At 39.6% G+C, this 22,555-nt stretch overlaps 2 protein-coding genes across 2 annotated transcripts; both read right to left on the reverse strand.

The window, feature by feature from the left end:
- Positions 1 to 480: 480 nt before the first annotated feature.
- LOC139650424 (NLR family CARD domain-containing protein 3-like) lies at positions 481 to 6,367 on the reverse strand. The gene is made up of 7 exons (XM_071527090.1): positions 5,510 to 6,367; positions 5,284 to 5,397; positions 4,875 to 4,988; positions 3,989 to 4,067; positions 3,573 to 3,801; positions 1,510 to 3,319; positions 481 to 607 (listed from the first exon to the last, which is right to left on the reverse strand). Coding segments are annotated over exons 1-7 (2,544 nt in total). The 5' UTR covers positions 5,707 to 6,367; the 3' UTR covers positions 481 to 606.
- A 7,831-nt stretch (positions 6,368 to 14,198) lies between these two features.
- Positions 14,199 to 21,671, reverse strand: LOC139650425 (ADP-ribosyl cyclase/cyclic ADP-ribose hydrolase-like). Its single transcript, XM_071527091.1, has 11 exons — positions 21,591 to 21,671; positions 20,636 to 20,727; positions 19,616 to 19,731; positions 18,108 to 18,240; positions 17,884 to 18,013; positions 17,599 to 17,663; positions 17,367 to 17,434; positions 17,112 to 17,189; positions 16,718 to 16,804; positions 16,345 to 16,397; positions 14,199 to 14,415 (listed from the first exon to the last, which is right to left on the reverse strand). Exons 2-11 carry the CDS (start codon positions 20,711 to 20,713, stop codon positions 14,405 to 14,407), a joined length of 819 nt encoding a protein of 272 aa, XP_071383192.1. The 5' UTR covers positions 20,714 to 20,727; positions 21,591 to 21,671; the 3' UTR covers positions 14,199 to 14,404.
- Between the last annotated feature and the right edge of the window lie 884 nt (positions 21,672 to 22,555).

The raw sequence follows: 22,555 nt of genomic DNA on the forward strand, positions 1-22,555 counted from the left end.
ATGTGACTTTTTATCCCTGAAGATACACAAAAGAAAATATCTTTAATACATTGTGTATCCATAGTTGGATCAATACCTTGGTGATTATGTCTCTATACGTTCTGGGTAATTACCACAATAAAAGTCTGGTGTTGAATTCCTTTATTGCCTCCAACACTCTCACATCAAAGTTTTGCCCCCAATAGATGGAGGCCATTTTGGAGCCATTTGGACTCCTGTATCTTTATAACTATGGAGAATATCATCAACAAAGTCCATCGTTATTAATTTGAATACAAAAGGATTGTGTGAAAACAACATGAGGAATTTGAGATCTAAGCCTCTAAAACCAGATCCTGTCTGATTTCAGATGGATCGACTCTATACAGACGTCCTCAAATTACAATATTCATATAATATTCATATCAGCACATTATTAAATATGATGTCTGACCTGAGAGTCTCCAGTCTGCAGTGTGGACTCTCCAGTCCAGCAGAGAGCAGCTTCAGTCCTGAATCCTGCAGGTTGGTGTCAATCAGGTCCAGCTCTGTCAGATGGGAGGGGTTGGACTTCAGAGCTGAGACCAGGACTTCACAGTGAGTCTCTGACAAGCTGCAGCCACTCAATCTGAATAAAGAATAAAGATTATTATAAAGAATTACAGACTTAATGTAAAATGAGAGATTATCAAAGCAGAGTTTATACAAAACATATACAGCATACTACTACTACTACTCCTATTACTACTACTACTACTAATAATAATAACAATAACAATAATAATAATAATAATGACAATAATTTGTATTATAGAATTTGAAATTTCCCAAAAGTGTTTAATGTATAATATAGTCAGAAAACAAACAGAAAAAAATACATAAATGCAATTATATGAAAGCATTTCTGTAAAAAAAAAGTGTTTAAAAAAAGAATGAAAAATGATAGAGATTTCAGCCTGAGCTCCACAGGCAGTTCAGTTCAACTTCTGGTAAAACAACTCAGTAAAACAGCCTGACACCATTAGAGTCCGGCTTCACCACAGATTTGGTTGGGGTTTAGTTACTTTTAAGGTTTTCAACCTACAGCATTAGATTCCAACTTTCCCAGTCGTATTTCCCACTTTGTCGCCTCGTTCATGTCGCTCTCTGTAATTCTGATATTTCTGACATGAGCTGAAGGCAGGAGAAGACGAGGGGAATCTTTCATAGATATTACACCAATAAAGAGTTGAACTAGACTAAAGAATGAAACTCAAGAAACAACCAATCTGTTAGATCAGTAACTGGAATGTGAAACTGAACCTGGAACAGTAATGACTTTACTCTGTTACAGGAAAAAGTAATGTGATTACAGTGACACATTACTCTGTAACGTGTTATGCCCAACACTGTGTACCACTGCTATGTAGAACAACAGTTAATAGTGTGTATGTTTGAGGAACTATAGATCTTTATTGTAATTCTGATGGTGTCAGGTATGAAGGTCGCTCTACACTGTTCTATACTGTTGGTATTCACATCAGGACTAACCAAGCCTTCCTGCAGTTCCTCACAGCTGGGATCAGTCTCCATCGTCCCTCCTCTGATGTGTTGTAGGCCTCCAGGTCCAACACATCCAGAACCTCCTCTGACATCTGCAGCATGTAGGCCAGAGCTGAGCAGTGGATCACAGAGAGTTCCTTCTCTGATCTGGTGTCTGACTTCAGGAACTGTTGGATCTCCTGATGTACTGACTGGTCGTTCATCTCCATCAAACAGTGGAAGATGTTGATGCTTCTGTCAGGAGAGAGACTGTAGGTGTTCATCTCCTTCAGGTTGCTGATGGCTCTCTGGATGCTTTCTGGTCTGCTCTCTGTCTGACCCAGCAGGCCTCCTAAGAGTCTCTGGCTGGACTCCAGTGAGAGGCCATGAAGGAAGCGGACAAAGAGGTCCAGGTGGCCATTTTTACTCTTCAGGGATTTGAACATGGCTGTCTTCAGGAAGCCATCCAGGGATTGTTTACTCTCTTCAGATCTACCTTTTTTTCTATGTCTTCTATCTTCTCCCAGGAATGTCTTCTCTTCCCTGTTTGTGTAACAGTGGAACATGTAGACAGCAGCCAGAAACTCCTGAATGCTCAGATGGACAAAGCAGAACACCTTGTCCTGGACCTGGTACAGCCCACACTCCTCTTTAAAGATCTGTGTGAACACTCCTGAGTACACTGAGGCTGCTCTGATATCAATGCCACACTCTGTCAGGTCGGCTTCATAGAAGATCAGGTTGCCTTTCTCCAGCTGCTCAAAAGCCAGTTTTCCCAGAGAGAGAATCATCTTCCTGCTTTCTGTATTCCAGTGTGGATCTGTCTCAGCTCTCCCATGATACTTGACGTTCTGCAGTTTGGACTGAACCAGCAGGAAGTGGATGTACATCTCAGTCAGGGTCTTGGGCAGGTCTCCTCTCTCACTGGGTTTCAACACATGCTCCAGAACTGTAGCAGTGATCCAGCAGAAGACTGGGATGTGGCACATGATGTGGAGGCTTTGTGAAGTCTTGATGTGGGAGATGATTCTGCTGGCCTGCTCCTCATCTCTGAATCTCTTCCTGAAGTACTCCTCCTTCTGTGGGTCAGTGAAGCCTCTCACCTCTGTCACCATGTCAACGCACTCAGGAGGGATCTGATTGGCCGCTGCAGGTCGTGTGGTTATCCAGAGGCGAGCAGAGGGAAGCAGTTTCCCCTTGATGAGGTTTGTCAGCAGCACATCCACTGAGGTCGACTCTGTAACATCAGTCAGGATCTCGTTGTTCTTGAAGTCCAGAGGAAGTCGACACTCATCCAGACCGTCAAAGATGAACACAACCTGGAACTTGTCAAACCTGCAGATTCCTGCTTCTTTGGTCTCAGTAAAGAAGAGATGAAGAAGTTTCACCAAGCTGTACTTTTTCCCTTTCAGCAGATTCAGCTCTCGGAAAGTGAATGGAAATGTGAACTGTATATCCTGGTTGGCTTTGTCTTGAGCCCAGTCCAGAGTGAACTTCTGTGTTAAGACTGTTTTCCCAATGCCAGCCACTCCCTTTGTCATCAATGTTCTGGTTGGTTTGTCTCTTCCAGGTAAGGGTTTAAAGATGTCTTCACATTTGATTGTTGTTTCTGGTCTCGCTGGTTTCCTGGATGCTGCTTCAATCAGTCTGACCTCATGTTCATCATTGACCTCTCCACTCCCTCCCTCTGTGATGTAAAGCTCTGTGTAGATCTGCTTCAGAAGTGTTGGGTTTCCTGCTTTAGCAATCCCCTCAAACACACACTGAAACTTCTGCTTCAGACTGGATTTGAGTTGATGTTGACACACAGTAGGAGTTTCTGAATGAACAAACAAAAAATGAAATCAGTGAGTGGATTTCAGTGTGGATGTATATATTTTTCCACTCCATGATATCTATTCAGCTCATCAGTAGTGGACAAACATGTTCTGACTGTGTGCAGACCAGAAGAATTGTACAGATCTGATGCAGATGTGTTCAGCATATTTACAGCAGAGTTTGGAAATGTAAACATCTCTCATTTTCCACCATTTCCTCTTTCCATCATGTTAAACCTGTTAAAAGCCTCTTACTGCTCTGCAGAGAGTCAGCCAGCTCCTCCAGCTTCATTCTCCTCAGGAAGTGCAGTGTGATCTGCAGAAAAGCCTCTCTGCTGCTCCTCCTCTGCTCTTCCTCCTCACCGTCCACCACCTCCTCAACCTCCCTCTGCCTCTCTGAGCATTCTGTGTAATCTGGACTCAGAACCCTGTGGCACCTTTTCAGCTCGTTCTTCACAAAAGTGACAATGTTCTCCTCAAGCAGCTGGAACAGAATATTACATAGATTAAAGTTTCAGATTAAAATCATGGAACACAACATCAAATCCATCTTGCAGGGTTTGAAAGCCCACTGGTCTACAGAGTGCAGCATGGAGACTATAATGACCAGAATGTTTGTTTTGCATTTTCTTTGTAGCTGAAGTAAAATGTGTTGTTGTACATTTACACACCATAAATATGGAGTCCAGGTCTGTTTGATGCTCCTGGGCAGACTGACCACTGGGAACCTCTGACCTCTCCTGGTGGACTCTGTGGAGAAAACATTAAGTATTAGGTCTCCAGATATCAACACACACACACACACACACACACACACACACACACGCCTACACCATTAGGCAAGTTAGGCAGATGCCCCTCCACTTGGAAATTAGGAGGGCCCCTCTACTTTTCACCCCTTGTAAAAAAATCTAATATTTAATCTTCAATCTCTCAATCTAAGTAAAATATCTACTCTGTCTGCAGTTAGATAGCATAGTTGCATTTGGATTGCTGCACCCCCTTTCCAACCCAAGTGGTATATTCCAACCTGCGCTTTGTCTGCACTGCGTACCACAGACGATGGGACGATGCAGTCGTGAATGGAGTGACAGCAGCGGAATTGTTTGAACCATGAAACAACAGCTAACATTGCACATGCACATTGTGACCTTCATTTATCTAGCTAGCTAACAGCTGTTGTTTTTTTGACAGTAAGCTTAGGTCGGCTAACGTTCCGTGTCGTGTTCTGTGTGCCGAAGGTCTCGGTCTTTCTCTCTGAAACTGTGTTTAACATTTGGAAAGCTGTCTAGTAAAGTGAGATGTTTTCAACAGATTATTGAAGATGATAGGCTGCTGTTAGCAGTGTCAGCACAGCAGAGCAACAGGTAGGATGCCAAAGCAAAAGGAGAGTGTTAGAGAAAAAAAGAATTATGATATTCAAAATGAATTAACTAACCCTAACCCAAACCCCCCACCCTGTTCGGATTTTGCACATTTACACAAAGTTAGGCGCCCATGCACACACACGCACACAACAAACTTATAACAACAAACTTATCTGTTTTAAATTCTTACCTTTGCTCAGCAGAGTGCTGTCCATCTTTGAAGTCAATAAGGCGATCAATAGGCCGATCGCTCTTCATGGACACACAGCTGGGTTCAGGGGAGTCTGGTCTCTCCTGCTGGATCCTGATAGAAACAGGATTGACAAAAGAAGGGCAGTTTGAACCTGAAGTGAAGCAGGATTTTGACTCAAGTTCAAATCCCAGAACCAGATAGAAAATCTGTGAGAGGAGAGTGAATGAGAAACGTTCTCCTCTTCCTCAACAGCTGCTATTGTAGCTGACAAACTTTCTCTACATGAAAAAGGTTAAAAACAAGAGCAATGTTACATATTATTGTTAATATCTTCCTCCTCTTCAGATTTGTTCTTTATAATGCTTTGTTAATGCTAACATTATATAGTGACATTATGTTGACTTACTGTGTTTCAGAAGAATGTTTATCTTTAAAATTTAAAGGTGGCTCCATAGACCAGTCGCTCTTCATGGACACACAGCTGGGTTCAGGGGAGTCTGGTCTCTCCTGCTGGACTGGGCTTCAACACAACAGAGACAGAGCTTTTACTCTGAATAATGATGCTGTAATGATTTCACTGCTGAGCTCTGAGATGGAGAACAGTCATGGACAGTTAGAGATCCTCATCTTACCTCTTAGCTTTGGTCCGGCTGTCATGTTCCCCAGACAGAGTGGTTTTAGAGGGAGGGAGCCCCTCCTCTCTCTCCTCAGACTGACTCATAGTAGAGCCAACACCTTTACACAAACACACCCGACATGCTGTTAGCTGGACTGATTCATTACAACAAGGTTTCATTACAGGATAGATCACTTCTGCTGTTGGGATCATTCCTGACTGTAAAATGACAAATACACACTGAGTGTTGGATTCAACAAAATGAATCCAGTTAATGAAGAAAACGTCAAAAAGACAAATACTGACAAGACAAAGACTGTTTGAAGTATTAAGAGAGCCTTGGCTAACAGAAACACGAGCAACACGCTGCACACATCACAATAAAAAACTCCAGTCTGGTATCTGTTAAATGTTGTGACTGAGTCTTAAATAGAGTTTTACAGCTCTGAGTTGTTTCTCTTCATACTACTTTTATAGTCAGAAATTTCCCTGGTTGTGCAGATCAATACTTTACTGTTTTTTTTTACTCAAATGGATTTTGTCAGTTGTAATTGTCTTCATTCAGATTTTGCTGAGATCAGACTCAGATTACTTACTTACTGACTCAGATTTTATCAGGACAATATGAAACAGTGAACCCAGTATTGTGTATTGAACCATCAGCTGAATGTATGAATGTAGAAAACAGCAGGAAGACCTGCTCTCTCCAACAGATGAACTGAGCAGGTTTATACAGACAGGAGGATTTTTCAGCCTTGGGGACGACTGAGACTTTAAAGGTTCAAAAGGTTTTAGTGTGAAAGGGAGTGAACCTCAGTTTTGTGGAGGTTGTAGTGTTTTGTACACAGTGTATCAACAGAGACACAACATGTATCTGAGCTTTCACACTAGTTCTGACACTTCCTGCATATTTCACCAATGCAGTGAATTGAGATTACAACCTAACTAGAGTTTATCAGGCTTCCACTAAAAGTCACAAATAAAACAAATGTTCTTTATGGCCACAAAGAGAACAGATGTTGGATATTACGGCACTATGAACGCCATCTGCAAACAGCAGGTGATTTGAAAGACTTTAGCAGCTTGTCTTACAACAGTCGACTATACAGTCACATCATACAATGTCAGCCGGTGTATTCATCAAACAGTAATGTTACCTTGGAAGATGTTTGCCTGGTGAATTCACATCCAGAGACGTTCTGCCTTCATCTGTAGAGGAAACACTGACAGAGAAGACGCTGCTTATTCTCCTTCCTCACTTCTGGGTGTCTGTGTTCATTTGATCTGAGGCTGCTGTCACTTCCTCATAACTTCACTATCAAAGTCTAGAAACATCAGTCTGACACTAAACCGGTCTAACCTGAGGCCAGAAACCAGGTCTGAGGCACAGAAATCACAGATCAGGTGATGCAGTTCTACTGTGTGTCCACTAGATGGAGACATTAACCACATCATCTACAGTGAACTAAACAGCAGACCAGCACACACAGATGTCATGATGGAGGAGGAGAAATTTATATCGCTTTAAAATTCAATGACAGAGCGAGAATGAGAGTGTCGATCTAAAATCTGTCTGACGTCACACTAAATGAAACGTTTCCTGCCGAGGTGGAGCACGTGACAGGAAGTTCAACTCTTCTGTTTGAGTTTTTACTGTCTTTTGATGACATTGTTTTACTTTGCACTTTATTTTCTGTGACATTTCTCGTATTTTAACGTCTGTATTGTTTTATCTTTCATATTTGTCTTCCTTGGCCCGGTCTGCCTTGAAGCAGCAAGTCAGTGAAAGCAGCCTGGTTAAATAAGTAAATATAAGACATGAAAAGATAGTTTCCACAACATCATTAATGTTGAACTAGTGTGATAAACCTTATTTGAACTGGTGTTTTTGTTAAGAAATGGTCAGAAAGCCTCCTGTTAGCATCGCTGGCTGCTAGTGAGACTCAAAGGGAACTGAAGGTTTTTCCCTCAAACCTGCAGGCAGAAAGCAACACAACTAATTACTAACTACTTCTACTTTTAGTAGATTTAGATTTGAACACGAACACACTAACACTAACATGTTGGAAAACCGTTAGAAGAGCGTTGAGTTGTGTTTTGAAGCTACACATCCGGTTTGCACACAGAAAAAACCTTTAACGGCTGAGTTGTAGATTTCCTCTTGTTCTAGTCTAAATAAGCTAACGGCAGGCGGGAACAGTCACATAAAAGATCTGCTGATAGAGTCAGGAAAGGAAAATACACTGGAAACTGTCATGGAAACTGATGTTTACAATACCTTTTGGTGGAGAAAATGATCTGCGACACGACGACAAGTGAAAGTGAAACTAAGAGAGTGAGCGAGAGAGAGGGGCGGGCAGAGAGAGAGAGAGAGAGACACACACGCAGAGAGATACAGACAGAGAGAGAGAGAGAGAGACGCAGAGAGAGAGAGAGAGAGATACAGACAGAGAGAGAGAGAGAGAGAGACGCAGAGAGAGAGAGAGAGACAGACAGAGAGAGAGAGAGAGAGGGAGAGAGAGAGAGGTGTGGCCTGGTTTGATCGAGGAAATATCAATGTCTCTGTTCCTGTATTAAATCTAAAGCTTCTTTCCACAGCATGTTTTGGTCTAAACTGACGAGGCTGAATCTGTTCTAGTCTAACTGAACCTGCCATCTAAACAATGTGAATTATTACATGCACTGCAGTTCTAGTGGTGTGTATTGGTTTGGCTGCTCCATTGATTTTCAATGGGGTGAAATGTTTCCAAACAGATATGAGATTAGTTGTTATAGTTCCATTTCACAGCGACCTGCAATGTTTAATCTGATAACAGGCCAAATATGTGTGTGTGTGTGCGTGTGTCTGTGTGTGTGTGTGTGTGTGTGTGTGTGTGTGTGTGTGTGTTGGTCCCTCCCTGTCCCTCAGAATCAGAGTCTATCTGCCCCCTAGTGGCCGTTAGGAGACTTTCACTCTCTCACAGTTGAAACTGCTTGTTGGAAAAGATGAAGACCAAACAATGTTCAGTTTATATACAAGTTTATATCTTGGAAAGATGAGATGACAATAAAATACCAAATGTTGCTACAGAAAGATATTTCAACCTGTCAATCATCAACAACAGACTCTAAGACTGTGGGGCCCAAACTGGCCCCCGGGCCACAGGTTGACCCTCCAGAGGGGGTCAGAAATATGAGATAATTTAGAATAGATAAAAACTTCTGTATAAACACAGAGGTATATTATTCAAATGCACACATTTATTCTGTCTGGTAGGTAAATATTTTTAATTGATTGTCTTTGTCTCAATAAGCTCCACTGCTGTTATTTTTGAATAAATACTTTTTCATACTTTCATACATATATTTCTATTCTGCCTGTTCTCTTTATATAACCGTCATTTTACTAGATTCTTACTATATCATATGTTTCTTTACTGTATCCTGTTACTTTTTACTGATTTCCCACAGGATCAATAAAGTTTTGTCTCATTTCATTTTATAATAATAATCACTATTCTCTGTGTTTCAGTCTGCAGGATCAGGATTAAGGATCAGGAACAGGTTGGAGGCCTAAACTCTGAACCCAGAACATCAGAATGTGCAGAGAGCTGTCCGCACTTTGAGCCTCTGGGTCAAACCAGTCAGTGTTTCCTCCACTTTTATTCTTTCAGGATGGGAAAGCCTCTGAAACAGCATCTGGACCATCATGGGACACTAAAACTCTCCACTGAAACCCAGGATAATAATCATCATTCATTCATTCAAACTGCATCATATCCATCATATCAGAGACGGACAACACCGACCGGCCGATATCTGATTTTTAATAAAAGCTCGATATCGTCCTGAAACTGGTATATCGGTCCAACACTATCAGGAGCATCCTGTCAGTATTTAGTTGCACAGTCCATGTGTCAGTGGTCTCAAACCTGTGACTCAGAACAGATGCAGCCCAGAGAGCAAACTAACAATGTATCAATGCTGAAATATTCAGCTTCAGTTTTGCACCCTGAAATAATGTTGGTACAACACTGAAAAGGGATTGACCCAAAAATCAATGTTTCTGTTCAGATTCACTCATTGATTTAACATCAAATTAACATTGAAGCAATATTAAATTGTTATTATTAGAGATATAGCCAGCTACTTTAGAATCTTTTAAACTTTTTCAAAAAAGTTTTTTTTATTGATTATTTGAAAATTATTTATGAACATTAGGTCAAATCCAGTGATTTCTAATTATAGCCAAAGATCTTCATAAAAGATAGAAGAAGATTTTCATAAAAACTTCAGGTTCTAGGGGTTATTTTGACTTGAGACCTTAGGCCTTTCTATAGGTTTTCTATAGGGAGCCTTAGTCCATAATGGGTTAAATGTAGACTGTGACAGGGATGATTATGTGAAAACTGCATTCATTTTCCTCATAGAGAAATTGCTGTGGAACCATAAGTCCATATTTGGGCATGAGGGGTGATTTTGGGCCTTATATGTTCTTGATAGTGATGATAATAATAATGTAGTGAGCTGTCTTTGTATCGTGAACTGGCCATAGCACATAGGCCTTCTACTTATAATGACACATACTGCTCTTCAAACAATCATTTACTGCCATTCAACCAGAGGTTGCTAGGAATTTGTCTTAATGTGTTCTAGACAAGACATACAATAAACATCTAGGTAGACATATACATCCAAATATGTACCTGAAGAGAACCTTGAGTTTGTAGAATACAGACACATTCACAAGAACTGAAACAACTTAATATAGTTCATCTTCTGACTCCTCATCTCTGTCATCATCTGAGTTTCCAAGCTCAAAAGCTGACTCCTGTTGTTGCTGCTGGTGTGTACATGTCAGCAGCCTGCTCAAGTCTGTGCATTTTAATCCGTTGGCCAAGCAGGTGCAGGTTGGGAGCTTGCAGGAACGCACGCACTTGCAGGCTACAAGTTCCACGACCACACCTGGTGCCGGTGGTGTACGCATCCAGTGGAGGGCTAGCTTGCCATCGTCATCTGTAGTCCACCCACTCTCCCTAGTGTTTGGCACAAAAGGTTGACCCTGCAGAGAGCGCCTCCAGATTGCTGCCTGGTAGTTGGTGTGAAGAACATGCAGAAAGAGACACGCTCTGCATGGTGGGAGCTGGCTGGACTCAGCGTCTCCCCTTTTTACACAGCAGAGCCGGTAGTGCAGTTTGTTCATGTTGTTGGTGCTGTTACCTTCAGTACACATATGGCAAGTGAACCTTTCCAACATTTCTGTTGAGACATCCCATGACCGGCCAAGTTGGTTCACCTGGTAGATGAAAGACTTCAGCAGCAGCTTCAGGGTCAGGGTTCGCTTCCCCGCCACATGCCGCAGGTGATGCGGACCCATGGAATGACAGGTGCATCTTGGGGTCCCCCGTGGATTAAATTAGCCAAGTATTCACATCACCTCGTCCCTTTTCACACACAGTCCATGTTTTTGTCTCCCACCAAAGGGGGGACTATGGATCGGTCTCCGTCCGTTAGTTCGTTTGTTAATTTGTTAGTCACACTGTAACGACTTTGTGCCACTAGGGGGCGGCATTGACGATGAAAGGGGACTCAGTGGTAAAGCAGGTCATACAGTTAAAGTTATCATACAATGTGGGGGACAGTGAATGGGGACTCAGTGGTAAAGCAGCACAGTTAAAGTTATCATAGGTAACATAATAGTCTCCACACGCTACACACTTGGAGACATCAGACTGGGTTGATGTGTTGAAGTGAGAGTCAAACCTCTAACCACAAGACACTGTAGTTATTGTCCAGTTGTTGGACTGTTGTTCTGTTATTGCATCATCACTGCACTACCACTGTGCCTCAGTGTTCACTACTTATATCATATTACCACTTACCTACTGTGCAATACCATATATCACTTATCATTTAGCATTTATATTATTCATAACACTCACGCACCTGGTGTTGTATGTTATATTGTATATTGTATTATAAATTGTATTGTAGTGCAGTGGTTCTCAGGGTGGGGTCCGGGGACCACCAGGGGTCCTTGAGGGGGTTTCAGGGGGTCCCCAGCAAATTGATCAATTGTTAAACTTCACCGATATTTAATTCACTACAAGTTAACACAGTTAGAGAATGTAGAAGAATGATTACTTTGATCATAGTTTCACTGTTATCCCTCTGCCTGCAATACAGACAGTCATGGAATTCTGGACAAAATTAAATCAAACAATAACAATATTCCCAGATTTGGGTCTGAAAGACAAAATCTCATCAAATGGGGATCTGTGGCCTAAATGTGGACTAAATTAGGGTCCTTGATATGAAAAAAGTTGAGAATCAATGTTGTAGTGTACAATGTGTAATGTATGGATTGTATTTATTGCATATTGTATTTCTTATATTTTGTACTGTATTGAGTAAAAACAGGACAATTACAGTTACTACATTTCAAGATATAACTTGTAAGCCTAATTCTGAGGAGAGTAGGCGACAGAAATATATGGTCAATCTGTCCTTTCACTGTCCCATACCAAAATGCTTATACAATTTCACTCATATTCCAAGTTCACTCACCAATCTCTGACTGACCTACATCACTGGTGGGAGACAACATGTTTACTATTTGCTTGTTGTTTTAAACTCTGCCCCACAGTTCTGTATCCAGATGGTTGGCCAGGTCTGATGCCGCTCACTGAGGAGGAGGAGTCCTCTATGGCGTCAGATTTAAATCATATGTCGGGAGCGCGATAAAACATGAATACGAGCAAATTATATTATTTCCACGTGCAGATATTAACTGCCACTCGCACGATATAAGTCCTCGCGTATTCATGTTTTATCGCGCTCCCGACATATGATATAAATCTGACGCCACAGTCCTCCATCTGCTCAGTCTGCTTCTTCCAAGACTCTTTTCAGGGTTCCAAGGGACATTTTGATGTTGTGATTGAAAGCATGTCAAGAATAACTTCCGTTTGGCACGTTTTGCCAGTTTCTCGTCATTCTTGTAACATCCAAAGTAGGACAAAACCTGTGATTTGTAAGTTTCCTCGCCGTCGGTCGACATCCTTGCAAAAACAAAGGGCAGAGGAACACACCATGCGAACGAAGTAGCAGCAATATCAATTATTTAATGCTTAAAAATAAATTAAAAAATACACGTGTAAAATACGGGCTTTACTGATACACTGAAGCCTGCATCGTATTATCCGCCATTCCCTCCCAACTTTTGCCCGATACAAGCTGTGTGAATAGATGGAGCCGCATACTAGACATGAAGCCACCTTCTCTCCACTCACCTCGCCATTTTATTCACCAACCCTCCATTCATCGCCCTGGCCGACCATCCCCGGGAGCCTGCTGCCTCGTCTGGACCAGAGTACAGGAGGTAACACTGTGTGTTCCCCGAGCAACTTACACAGCTGCAACACTGACGAGAGGTTTCACTCTGACTCAATTTGGGGAGCTCAAATGCTGCAGAGTAACTGTGGAAACCAAGAAAGTCTCCACTAAGCAGAGAACTTTGGTACATAGTGACACAGACTGATAAGACTGAGAAACTGACTATGGGGTTGGGTTGAACCGTATATGGAATTATTGTTTGGTTGAATTTTGCCCTGTCATCATCTGTGTAATACACTGTGGGGAGTATTGAATTTTGCTGTGTTGTGTGTTTCTTGCTTGCTACTGTATTTTGTGTGTACTGGTAGTTTAAGGGGTTGTTACCTGTATCAGTTCCTTTGTAGGGTTTTGCTGGCTGTACACTAACAATTATATTTTGTCAGACTGAGACTCTGACTGGCACCCCGGCTTAACCACCAGTGACCGCTACATAAAAAGTGTCTCTCTGTCTGTATTGTGTGTGTGTGTGTGTGTGTCTCTGTCTGTAGTGTCTCTCTCTCTCTATTGTGTGTGTGTGTGTCTCTCTGTCTGTAATGTCTCTCTCTCTGTATTGTGTGTGTGTGTGTGTGTATGTCTCTCTGTTTGTAGTGTCTCTCTCTCTGTATTGTGTGTGTGTGTGTGTGTGTGTATCTCTCTGTCTGTAGTGTCTCTCTCTCTGTATTGTGTGTGTGTGTGTGTGTGTGTCTGTCTGTAGTGTCTCTCTCTCTGTATTGTGTGTGTCTCTCTGTCTGTAGTGTCTCTCTGTATTGTGTGTGTCTCTGTCTGTAGTGTCTCTCTCTCTGTATTGTGTGTGTCTCTGTCTGTAGTGTCTCTCTCTCTGTATTGTGTGTGTCTCTCTGTCTGTAGTGTCTCTCTGTATTGTGTGTGTCTCTGTCTGTAGTGTCTCTCTCTCTGTATTGTGTGTGTCTCTGTCTGTAGTGTCTCTCTCTCTGTATTGTGTGTGTCTCTGTCTGTAGTGTCTCTCTCCAGCTCTCTCTGTTGTGTGGGTGTAGGTTGTGCGTATGAAGGATGTGTTTATTATAGTTGTGTGTATAAAGGATCATGCGTTTATTATAGTTGTGTGTATGAAGGATCATGTGTTTATTATAGTTATTTGTATGAAGGATCATGTGTTTATTATAGTTATGTGTATGAAGGATCATGTGTTTATTATAGTTATTTGTATGAAGGATCATGTGTTTATTATAGTTATTTGTATGAAGGATCATGTGTTTATTATAGTTGTGTGTATGAAGGATCATGTGTTTATTATAGTTATGTGTATGAAGGTGATGCAGCTGAAATGAAAGACTGAGTTCACATGCTTTGCTGAAGCTTTATTCAATGGCACAGAGAAAATCACAGCAATCAGCCACCAGTGTAAAAAACTCAGTCATCAGCGTAAAGAGAGAGTCAGAAAATGATAACTTTCTTCAAGTTGTATTCCTGTTAACAAAATCACTTTGAGTGTTGACATATTTTCATTTCATGTTGTTGTAGATAACTCCCAGTTTGACAGCAGAGTGAACAGCAGGTGGCGCTGTGAGTCTCCAGCACTTTAACCCTTTTCTGCAATGACATAATAACAATTACTTCAGTCCACACAGTATCTGTGATATCTGGGACATTTTGGATATTTTTGATATAGTTGCAGTAGGTGACACTTTGAATACATAGTGTCTCACTGTAATTGTGTTTGTAATATAATAACGATAATAATAATAAACTTTATTTGTATAGCACTTATTTTAGTTATTTTAAGTTACAAAGTGCTTCACAAAGAACACACTAATAGTTAAAACAGTAAAAGTTAAAACAGATAAAACAATTTAAAACAAAATAAAAGAACAAAATATCATTACACAAGACAGCAAAGCACAGTGCAAAAATGAAATAAATACAACTCAACTTATCAAAAACGCTTCCCTGTACAAGTGTGTTTTAAGCAAAGATTTAAAAGAGAATAAACTGCTTGCAAGCCGGATTTCTTTAGGGAGGGTTTTTTCCAAAGCCTTGGGGTCCTGACAGCAAAAGCCCGATCCCCTTTGTCGAGGACCTCGACCTCGGGATAACTAATGAAAGTTTACCTGAAGATCTTAGTTCACGTCTAGGAACAGAGGGGGTTAAGAGCTCTGAGATGGAACTGGGTCTAAACCATATAGTGCTTTATATGTTGCACAATAAAAATATTGGGCAAAAGGCCAATAAGATCACACCATTGTCACATCCTGAGAGACCTGAACATGGTAAGTTTTGACAACTACATTACATTTGCAAACGCCAATCTTATCTGCAAGTGTTTACATGGCCAGGCTCCTCAAGCTCTCTGTGACATGGTGCGACCATTACAGGCCTTTGGCTTGTCCACCAGGAATACCACTGCAGGGAACTGTAAAGTATCATACCGGAACACCTCCTTTGGCCAGACGTCCTTTTCAATAAAGGGAGCTAACACATGGAATGCGCTACCTACTGAACTCAAAACAGACCAAAACTGTCAACATTTTAAAATTAAACTGAAGGAATTTTTAAAAGACAATCAATCATGTAGTCATGTGTAGGGGTGGGGGGTGGGGGGGCAGGTATGTAGGGTATGTGTATATATATGTATGTGTATATATGTGTATATATATATGTGTAAGTGTCTGTATGTTTTATGTGAACATGTTTTATGTCTGTTATTTTAAAGGCCCTTCCAGGGACGGGCATTGGAAATTAGCAGTAGCTATAAATGCTGTGATGCATTGCATTGGATAATTGCTGTGCAATTGTCTATGCTTAATGCATCTGTCTAAATTAATTAAAATTATGTTGTTAATAAAATTTCACAAAAATCCTGAATTTGAGTGGAAGCCAGTGAAGGGAGGCAAGAATGGGAGTGACATGAGAACCACGATTTGACCCAGTTAACATTCGAGCGGCTGTGTTCTGCACAAGCTGAGGTCGAGCTAATAAGTATTTACGAAGAAGACCAGAAAACAATGCATTGCAGTAGTGTAAGTGTAAGAAAAAATAAAGGCATTGATAACCTTTTCCAAGTCAGATACCCACTGGGATGGAGGGAAGCATAAAATCATACACCTCTGTATGCAGTAAGCAGTATGCTAATTTTAACACATCTAATGAACCAGTGAAATGGATATTCATCAATATGCAAATTATGTGATTTTATGCTCCATTCTGACACAGCTGGACTTTTCCCTTCCACACTGAACTGTCTTCAGCCCGAGCTCCCAGCCACTGGACACACAGCTGCACCACAAACATGTGATTTTACTATGTGAGAGAGGCACCTGAACGCCCCGCAGTGTTTCAGGTGTTAAAGAATATGATTTTACTGTGAGGCTCCTGAACGCCCCGCAGTGTTTCAGCTCTCAAACAATATGAGACGTTTGTTTAAAAAACACTTTTTATTTGGTGTTTCAAATCCCCTGAATCGTGGAGTTTAATAAAATGCAAATTATTGATTCTAAAAAAATACTCCAGTAATATACTCACTGGCCACATTCCACCAATCTTTAGGAAGAATATCATGTTTCCCCAAGTCCTCGCTGAAAAATAGACATTTTAGGTTGCATTTCCATACAGAGATACAAATTAATTATAATTAATTATAAATTTAATTTGTGTAAAATAAAAATAAATTACACTTTAACATTGTTTTGGTTATGGCTCTGGTTATGGGTAATACTAATGATAATATATACACACAGAGATAAAAAAAAACAAAAAAAAACAAGTGAATAAAAGAACGAGTAGATCTAATAAATTCATGAATAAATCAATATCTTTTCATTTTTCTGTTTAAGTTATTTGTATATGAATAAATTTGTTGTGACCAGGGAGTTCTGTTGTAGTGAAGGTAACTTACCTCTGTATGTACCTGCAGTCATAGCGCTTACTTCCCATGGCTTTTTGCAGGTCGGTCAGAGATAGGTGCTTACAAGTGTTTTGATTGCTTAAGGAAAATGTGCATTTAATAATGAGATTGACTACTGGAAAATGAATCACAATAACACAGTAGAATATACTGTTTATATTTACATTTTAGTCCAAGGGACTTTCAGGAAGTGCAAAAGCATCAAATTTGTAAACTGAAAAACACGTAAGTAAATGCATATGTTTTGAAATATGCAAGGCAGTTAAAAGGAACTCCTACAACCCTGAAGTTTTTAAGAGAAAATCTAAGAAAAAGCAGGTACAGCTCTAAATATTCACTGTAGTTCTATTCATTAACATTCCAACACTGTGTTTAATGTACTTACTCCCCCTCCGGGTTCACCATCAACACACGCAAGACAGTCTCGGCCTTTAAGTTGGGCACTTCATACTTGGCAAAAAAACTTGGAGTAAATAAAAAAGAAAACAAACACAAGAAATGTGTCATTTTGACTCAGTGTGGATTACTGTTGGTTATCTCTTCTTACACACACACACACACACACACACACACACACTTGCACTTGCACTTTTCTAACCCCAGCTCAAGAGTTACCTCATTACAGGTGAATCTGATTTACCTGTGGGGCATGTACCCCAAATCTCCATCCAGTAACACAGTGACGGTACCTGATGCTGCGCTTGCCAACTGGAGTAGAAACACAAAACATCAGATTATTCTGATGATCAGCCCGAATCTATTATTTATTACTCAGATTCAGTAATGGTATTGCTGATGATGGCATGTAAAATGTGTACAGTAGCTGCTGTTTTCTTTCTGTAGCTGCAGAAATATCTAACGCACACACTCACCGCAGCTGAGACGCGGGCCCAGAGCATATTGGATGGATTGTGAGGAATATTTCCGCCAAAGACTTCTACAGGAGAGAGAAGACAGGAGAGCAAGCACCACAGAGTTATACCTGATTCTAATCACTCAGGTATGTGCTAGTGCTCCTACCTGTACAGGTTACCTGATTCTAATCACATGGGAAAATGCCTTAAATGCTCTCACCTTATGTTTCTAACTAAAGAATCAATGCTAGGAGCAGCCTGTATGTTTTACATTGCTCACAGTGATATTACTTTTAATATTACCTTTGCTGTTTTCCTTTCCCCACCAAGTTCTGTCACCTAGGATACCATATAATGTCTGCCAAACATAGACATAGGTGTCATCTTTATCCACTAAATTCAGAAATTGTCCGGTTCCACTGTACAGCAGAACCTAAGAGACAGCACAAGGAAGAGGGCATTACAGGCAGTGTGTCTTAACAACACATGAACACATGAACACTGGTGTGATGTTTGATATTTCTCACCTTGTCCTTTGGTATTACAATGGACTCTGCTTTGACCAGGTCGTTGTAATTTTCTGGTTCGACAGATCGCTGATGCTTGTTGACAAAGGCACTGGTGAACGTCTTCCAGAAGACGTCACACCTCTTTTTTGCACTGGATTACATCAGTACAGTAAAATAATTTAATTCATTAGATTCATAAACTGAAGCCAAAACATCATTAATAAGTGAGTGAATGTACGCAGGTATGGTTATATCTTCAGCACATTTAAAGAATCAATCAGACCATCACAGTGTAACATCACAGTACATTGTAGTACTGTGCACTTTCCAAAAATGTAATTTTAATATTCATCTCTACCTATCTGAAGGCTTCTCCCGCTTTATTCAAGATTAATGTGCTGTACAACTTTTGTGCAAATCTCTTCTGCCTTGAATAGTAAGTAAGTAAAACTTTATTTGAAAAGTGCTTCACAAGTTAAAACATAAATGACATACACAGTGAAAATATAAGCAACACACATAAGTGCATCACAAATTAAAACCATTAAAAGATACAGTAACAGTATAGTAAACAACACACATTATCACCTATATATTTATGGCTATTTTGGGGGATTTGGATGAGAAAATGACATTGACTGTTTTCAATTTCCAATCCAGTATTTTTGACCAATATTGGCCCGATACTCAGGCTCAGGATTGGATCAGTGTGTCCCTACACCATCTCTAATGAAATGTGATGAGATACCTGAACTGAGACATTTACTTTTGGATGTACATTTGGATCAACAAGCCAGAAAAATATTCCTTCATGGAAAAGGGAATATCATGTCAGTCAGGACTTGGCTCATGGCGACCTTTTCCATTCGATAATTAGTTCTGAATAAACTTGTATAGGGGAGAGCGGGGTAAGATGAGACAATGGGTAAGTTGAGCCACCCACTGTATTCTAGCACTGATAATCACCATGTGTCATGTGACCAGGCATGTAGGAAGAGACTTCCTCTTCAACATGGCTGCGATGGAACCAGCCACAGAGGACAAGTGGTACGTACATTTATGTACTAACATTAAATGTTAGTACATTTCATAAAAGAGAAGTGGCTGTTGTCTCAATAACAATTTCAAACATATATATAATAAATTGTTCTATTACCAAGGACTAAAACCACATGAATAAATTATCAAAAGGTTAGCAATGAATTAGTGAGTAGACCTTTTTTTCTTTTCTTTTTTTTTCAAAAAGGTGCCTGTGGGGTAGATTGAATCAAAAGCCATGGGGTAAATTGAGCCAGTGGTTCAACTTACCCTTTTGTTGATTACTGATATTAACAACAGTATTTTAATGAATAACTATGCGATTTATTTATTTGAGGCCCTGTCTATAATTTGGTCATGTACAAAATATTCAAAGACACGGTAGGGTTGAAGGGGTGAATGAGGGGTAAAGACAGCCAGCAGTGCATCAGGCTGGTGATGTAACAGCAGACCACTGCACTTCATCTATTCACAGAAACTGATCTTACCTTTCCACAGGTGCCTTTTGTTTTATGAGATGTTCTTGACACTTCTCTTTAACTTCTTTTTCAAACTCAGACATTTCTTCCATGACACATTTGGAAAAGCAACCCCCACATTCAGCCTGAGGTAAAAGGGAAAAGTCATGTCATGTATTTTCAGAATTTCCTCAATGCAAAATATTATAGCACATGACATGGATATTTTGACAGCAGTATAATGTATTATATGGCAGTATGATGTATTATTTGACAGTATGATGTATTATATGGCAGTATAATATATTATATGGCAGTATGATGTATTATTTGACAGTATGATGTATTATATGGCAGTATAATATATTATATGGCAGTATAATGTATTACATGACAGTATGATGTATTATTTGACAGTATAATGTATTATATGACAGTATAATGTATTACATGACAGTATGATGTATTATTTGACAGTATAATGTATTATATGACAGTATAATGTATTATATGACAGTATAATGTATTACATGACAGTATGATGTATTATATGACAGTATGATGTATTATATGACAGTATGATGTATTATATGACAGTATGATGTATTACATGACAGTATGACAGTATAATGTATTACATGACAGTATGACAGTATGATGTATTACATGACAGTATGATGTATTACATGACAGTATGATGTATTATATGGCAGTATAATGTATTATATGGCAGTATAATGTATTATATGACAGTATAATGTATTACACGACAGTATAATGTATTACATGACAGTATGACAGTATGATGTATTATATGACAGTATGATGTATTATATGACAGTATGATGTATTACATGACAGTATAATGTATTACATGACAGTATAATGTATTATTTGACAGTATAATGTATTATATGACAGTATAATGTATTATATGGCAGTATAATGTATTATATGGCAGTATAATGTATTACATGACAGTATAATGTATTATGTATTACATGACAGTATAATGTATTATATGACAGTATAATGTATTATATGACAAACCTGTTGTGGCTGAAGAAGCATCATAGTGATGGATGCAAGGAGCAGAGCCATCCAGACAGACTGAAAGCTCTCTGCCATTCTGCACTGCAGCTCTGTAAACACATCAACAGCCACTGGAGATGAGCTTCATTTGCTTCAGACAAATGCACAAAGGTTTATATTAAATAATCAATTTATATTTATATTAATAACATATAAGTTATATACAGTGCCCTCCATAATGTTTGGGTCAGGTTTTTATCTACTGTTTATCTGCACAGTGGGTACTTAGGATGGTTGTTCACTGTTTTTCTACTGTTTATCTACTGTTTTTCTACACAGTGAATAAAAACTTATGATGGCTGTCCACTGTACTGATGATACAGGACTAACAGACATTCCAGTGTTCACAGAATGTGTTTCCATGGTGAGCATTATAAACATAACTAGGTTTTTCACTAATATTGACAAAAAATCAGAATTGCCCGTTCACCTCTACTTCCCATAATAGATGTATTGATGTAGAGTAATACAAAAATCAAAAGCTAAATACAACAAAACTTTTTAAAATGAACAAACATGTAGTGAGAGATACCAGGCTGTTCATTTCCCATTACAGCACCGTGACATCATGTCTACATGGTGTAAATAAAATTGTATTACTGTTAAAAGTTGCTGGCAAAACTGGTTTGCTGTTTATCTACACAGAAACTAAAATATTAGGTGCTTAATTTGCTTGTCTGTGTTTATTTACATAGGGCACAATGCACTCACAGCAAACTGCAGTAATGTCTGAGTTTAATCTCAGAATTTCTCAGTTTTTTCTCAGGTATTTAGCCCCCTTCCCCTGGCTGTGGGGGGGTTGAGATTAATTTGTCTTTTGTTCCATTTTAAAGTTAATTTTGCTTTGCTTTGAGTAACATATCTATAAAAAAAACAATATTTCTATGATGGTAAATTAGCATGGAAAACTCACCTGTCTCTGTGCTATGTTGTCTGCTTGGTAGAGTTCAGATCAGACAGGAGTGTCGACTCAGCAGGTGAGGATCTGGTCTGTAGCGGTCTGTGAGTCTCAGTAGAAATGTACCTGCTTTTATCCACACCTGGACTGTCAGGACACGTCCACTAACAGACCGTTGTTTCACTGGAGATTAGATTAGCGTTTTTGCATCACAATCTAGCATCAATGAAAGGCTCAGTGTGACTCTACAGGTCTCAGGACTCTATCACCAGATGCAGAGTGTGTCTGTGTGGTGAATCATTACAGATCTACAGCACAGTGTGGAGGTTCATCCACTAGCAACACACTTCAGGCCGCTTCAGCTGCACACACTGGACTGTGGAAAAAAATGGTAAAGCGAAGATGCTTTCAAAAGTAATGAAAGTAAAAGTTTCTAAATATAAACCAAATGTACAATTTGTGTTATTATCTACTAAAGATCAATGTACTGACACACTAATGCAGAAAACAAATAAACATCCAAGGCAAAATGTACATAAAAAATCTAAGGTGCCAAAGACTTTTGCGCAGTACTGTGATCTGTGGAGGAGCCATAACACTGGTGACTTGGGACTTGACCCTGACTTGTACTCTGATGACTTGAAAAGGTTTCTAAAGTCTTGACTTGACTTGGGTTCTGGTGACTTGGGCCTTGACCCTGACTTGTACTCTGATGACTTGAAAAGGTTTCTAAAGTCTTGACTTGAGATCTTGTGTTTGTGTAAATGACTTAGATTGAAAGTGATGAGATTTGTTCCAGCAGACGACTGAATTTAAATTCTGTTTTCTGAATTTGTATGGAATGATTGAATTTATTGAAGTTGAAACTGATTATATAAATCAAACTCATGATGCTCTTACCAAGTTTTTATCCTATTAAAACCATATTGCATTGAAAAGTCCTAGATATTTAGTTTTCTTTAAGATATTAAATTGATACG

Source organism: Centroberyx affinis, unplaced genomic scaffold (genome assembly GCF_046629955.1).
Source record: "Centroberyx affinis isolate AG114_WGS23_722 - 3 ecotype Tasmania unplaced genomic scaffold, CSIRO-AGI_Caff_v1 ptg001491l_1, whole genome shotgun sequence".
Taxonomy (NCBI): domain Eukaryota; kingdom Metazoa; phylum Chordata; class Actinopteri; order Beryciformes; family Berycidae; genus Centroberyx; species Centroberyx affinis.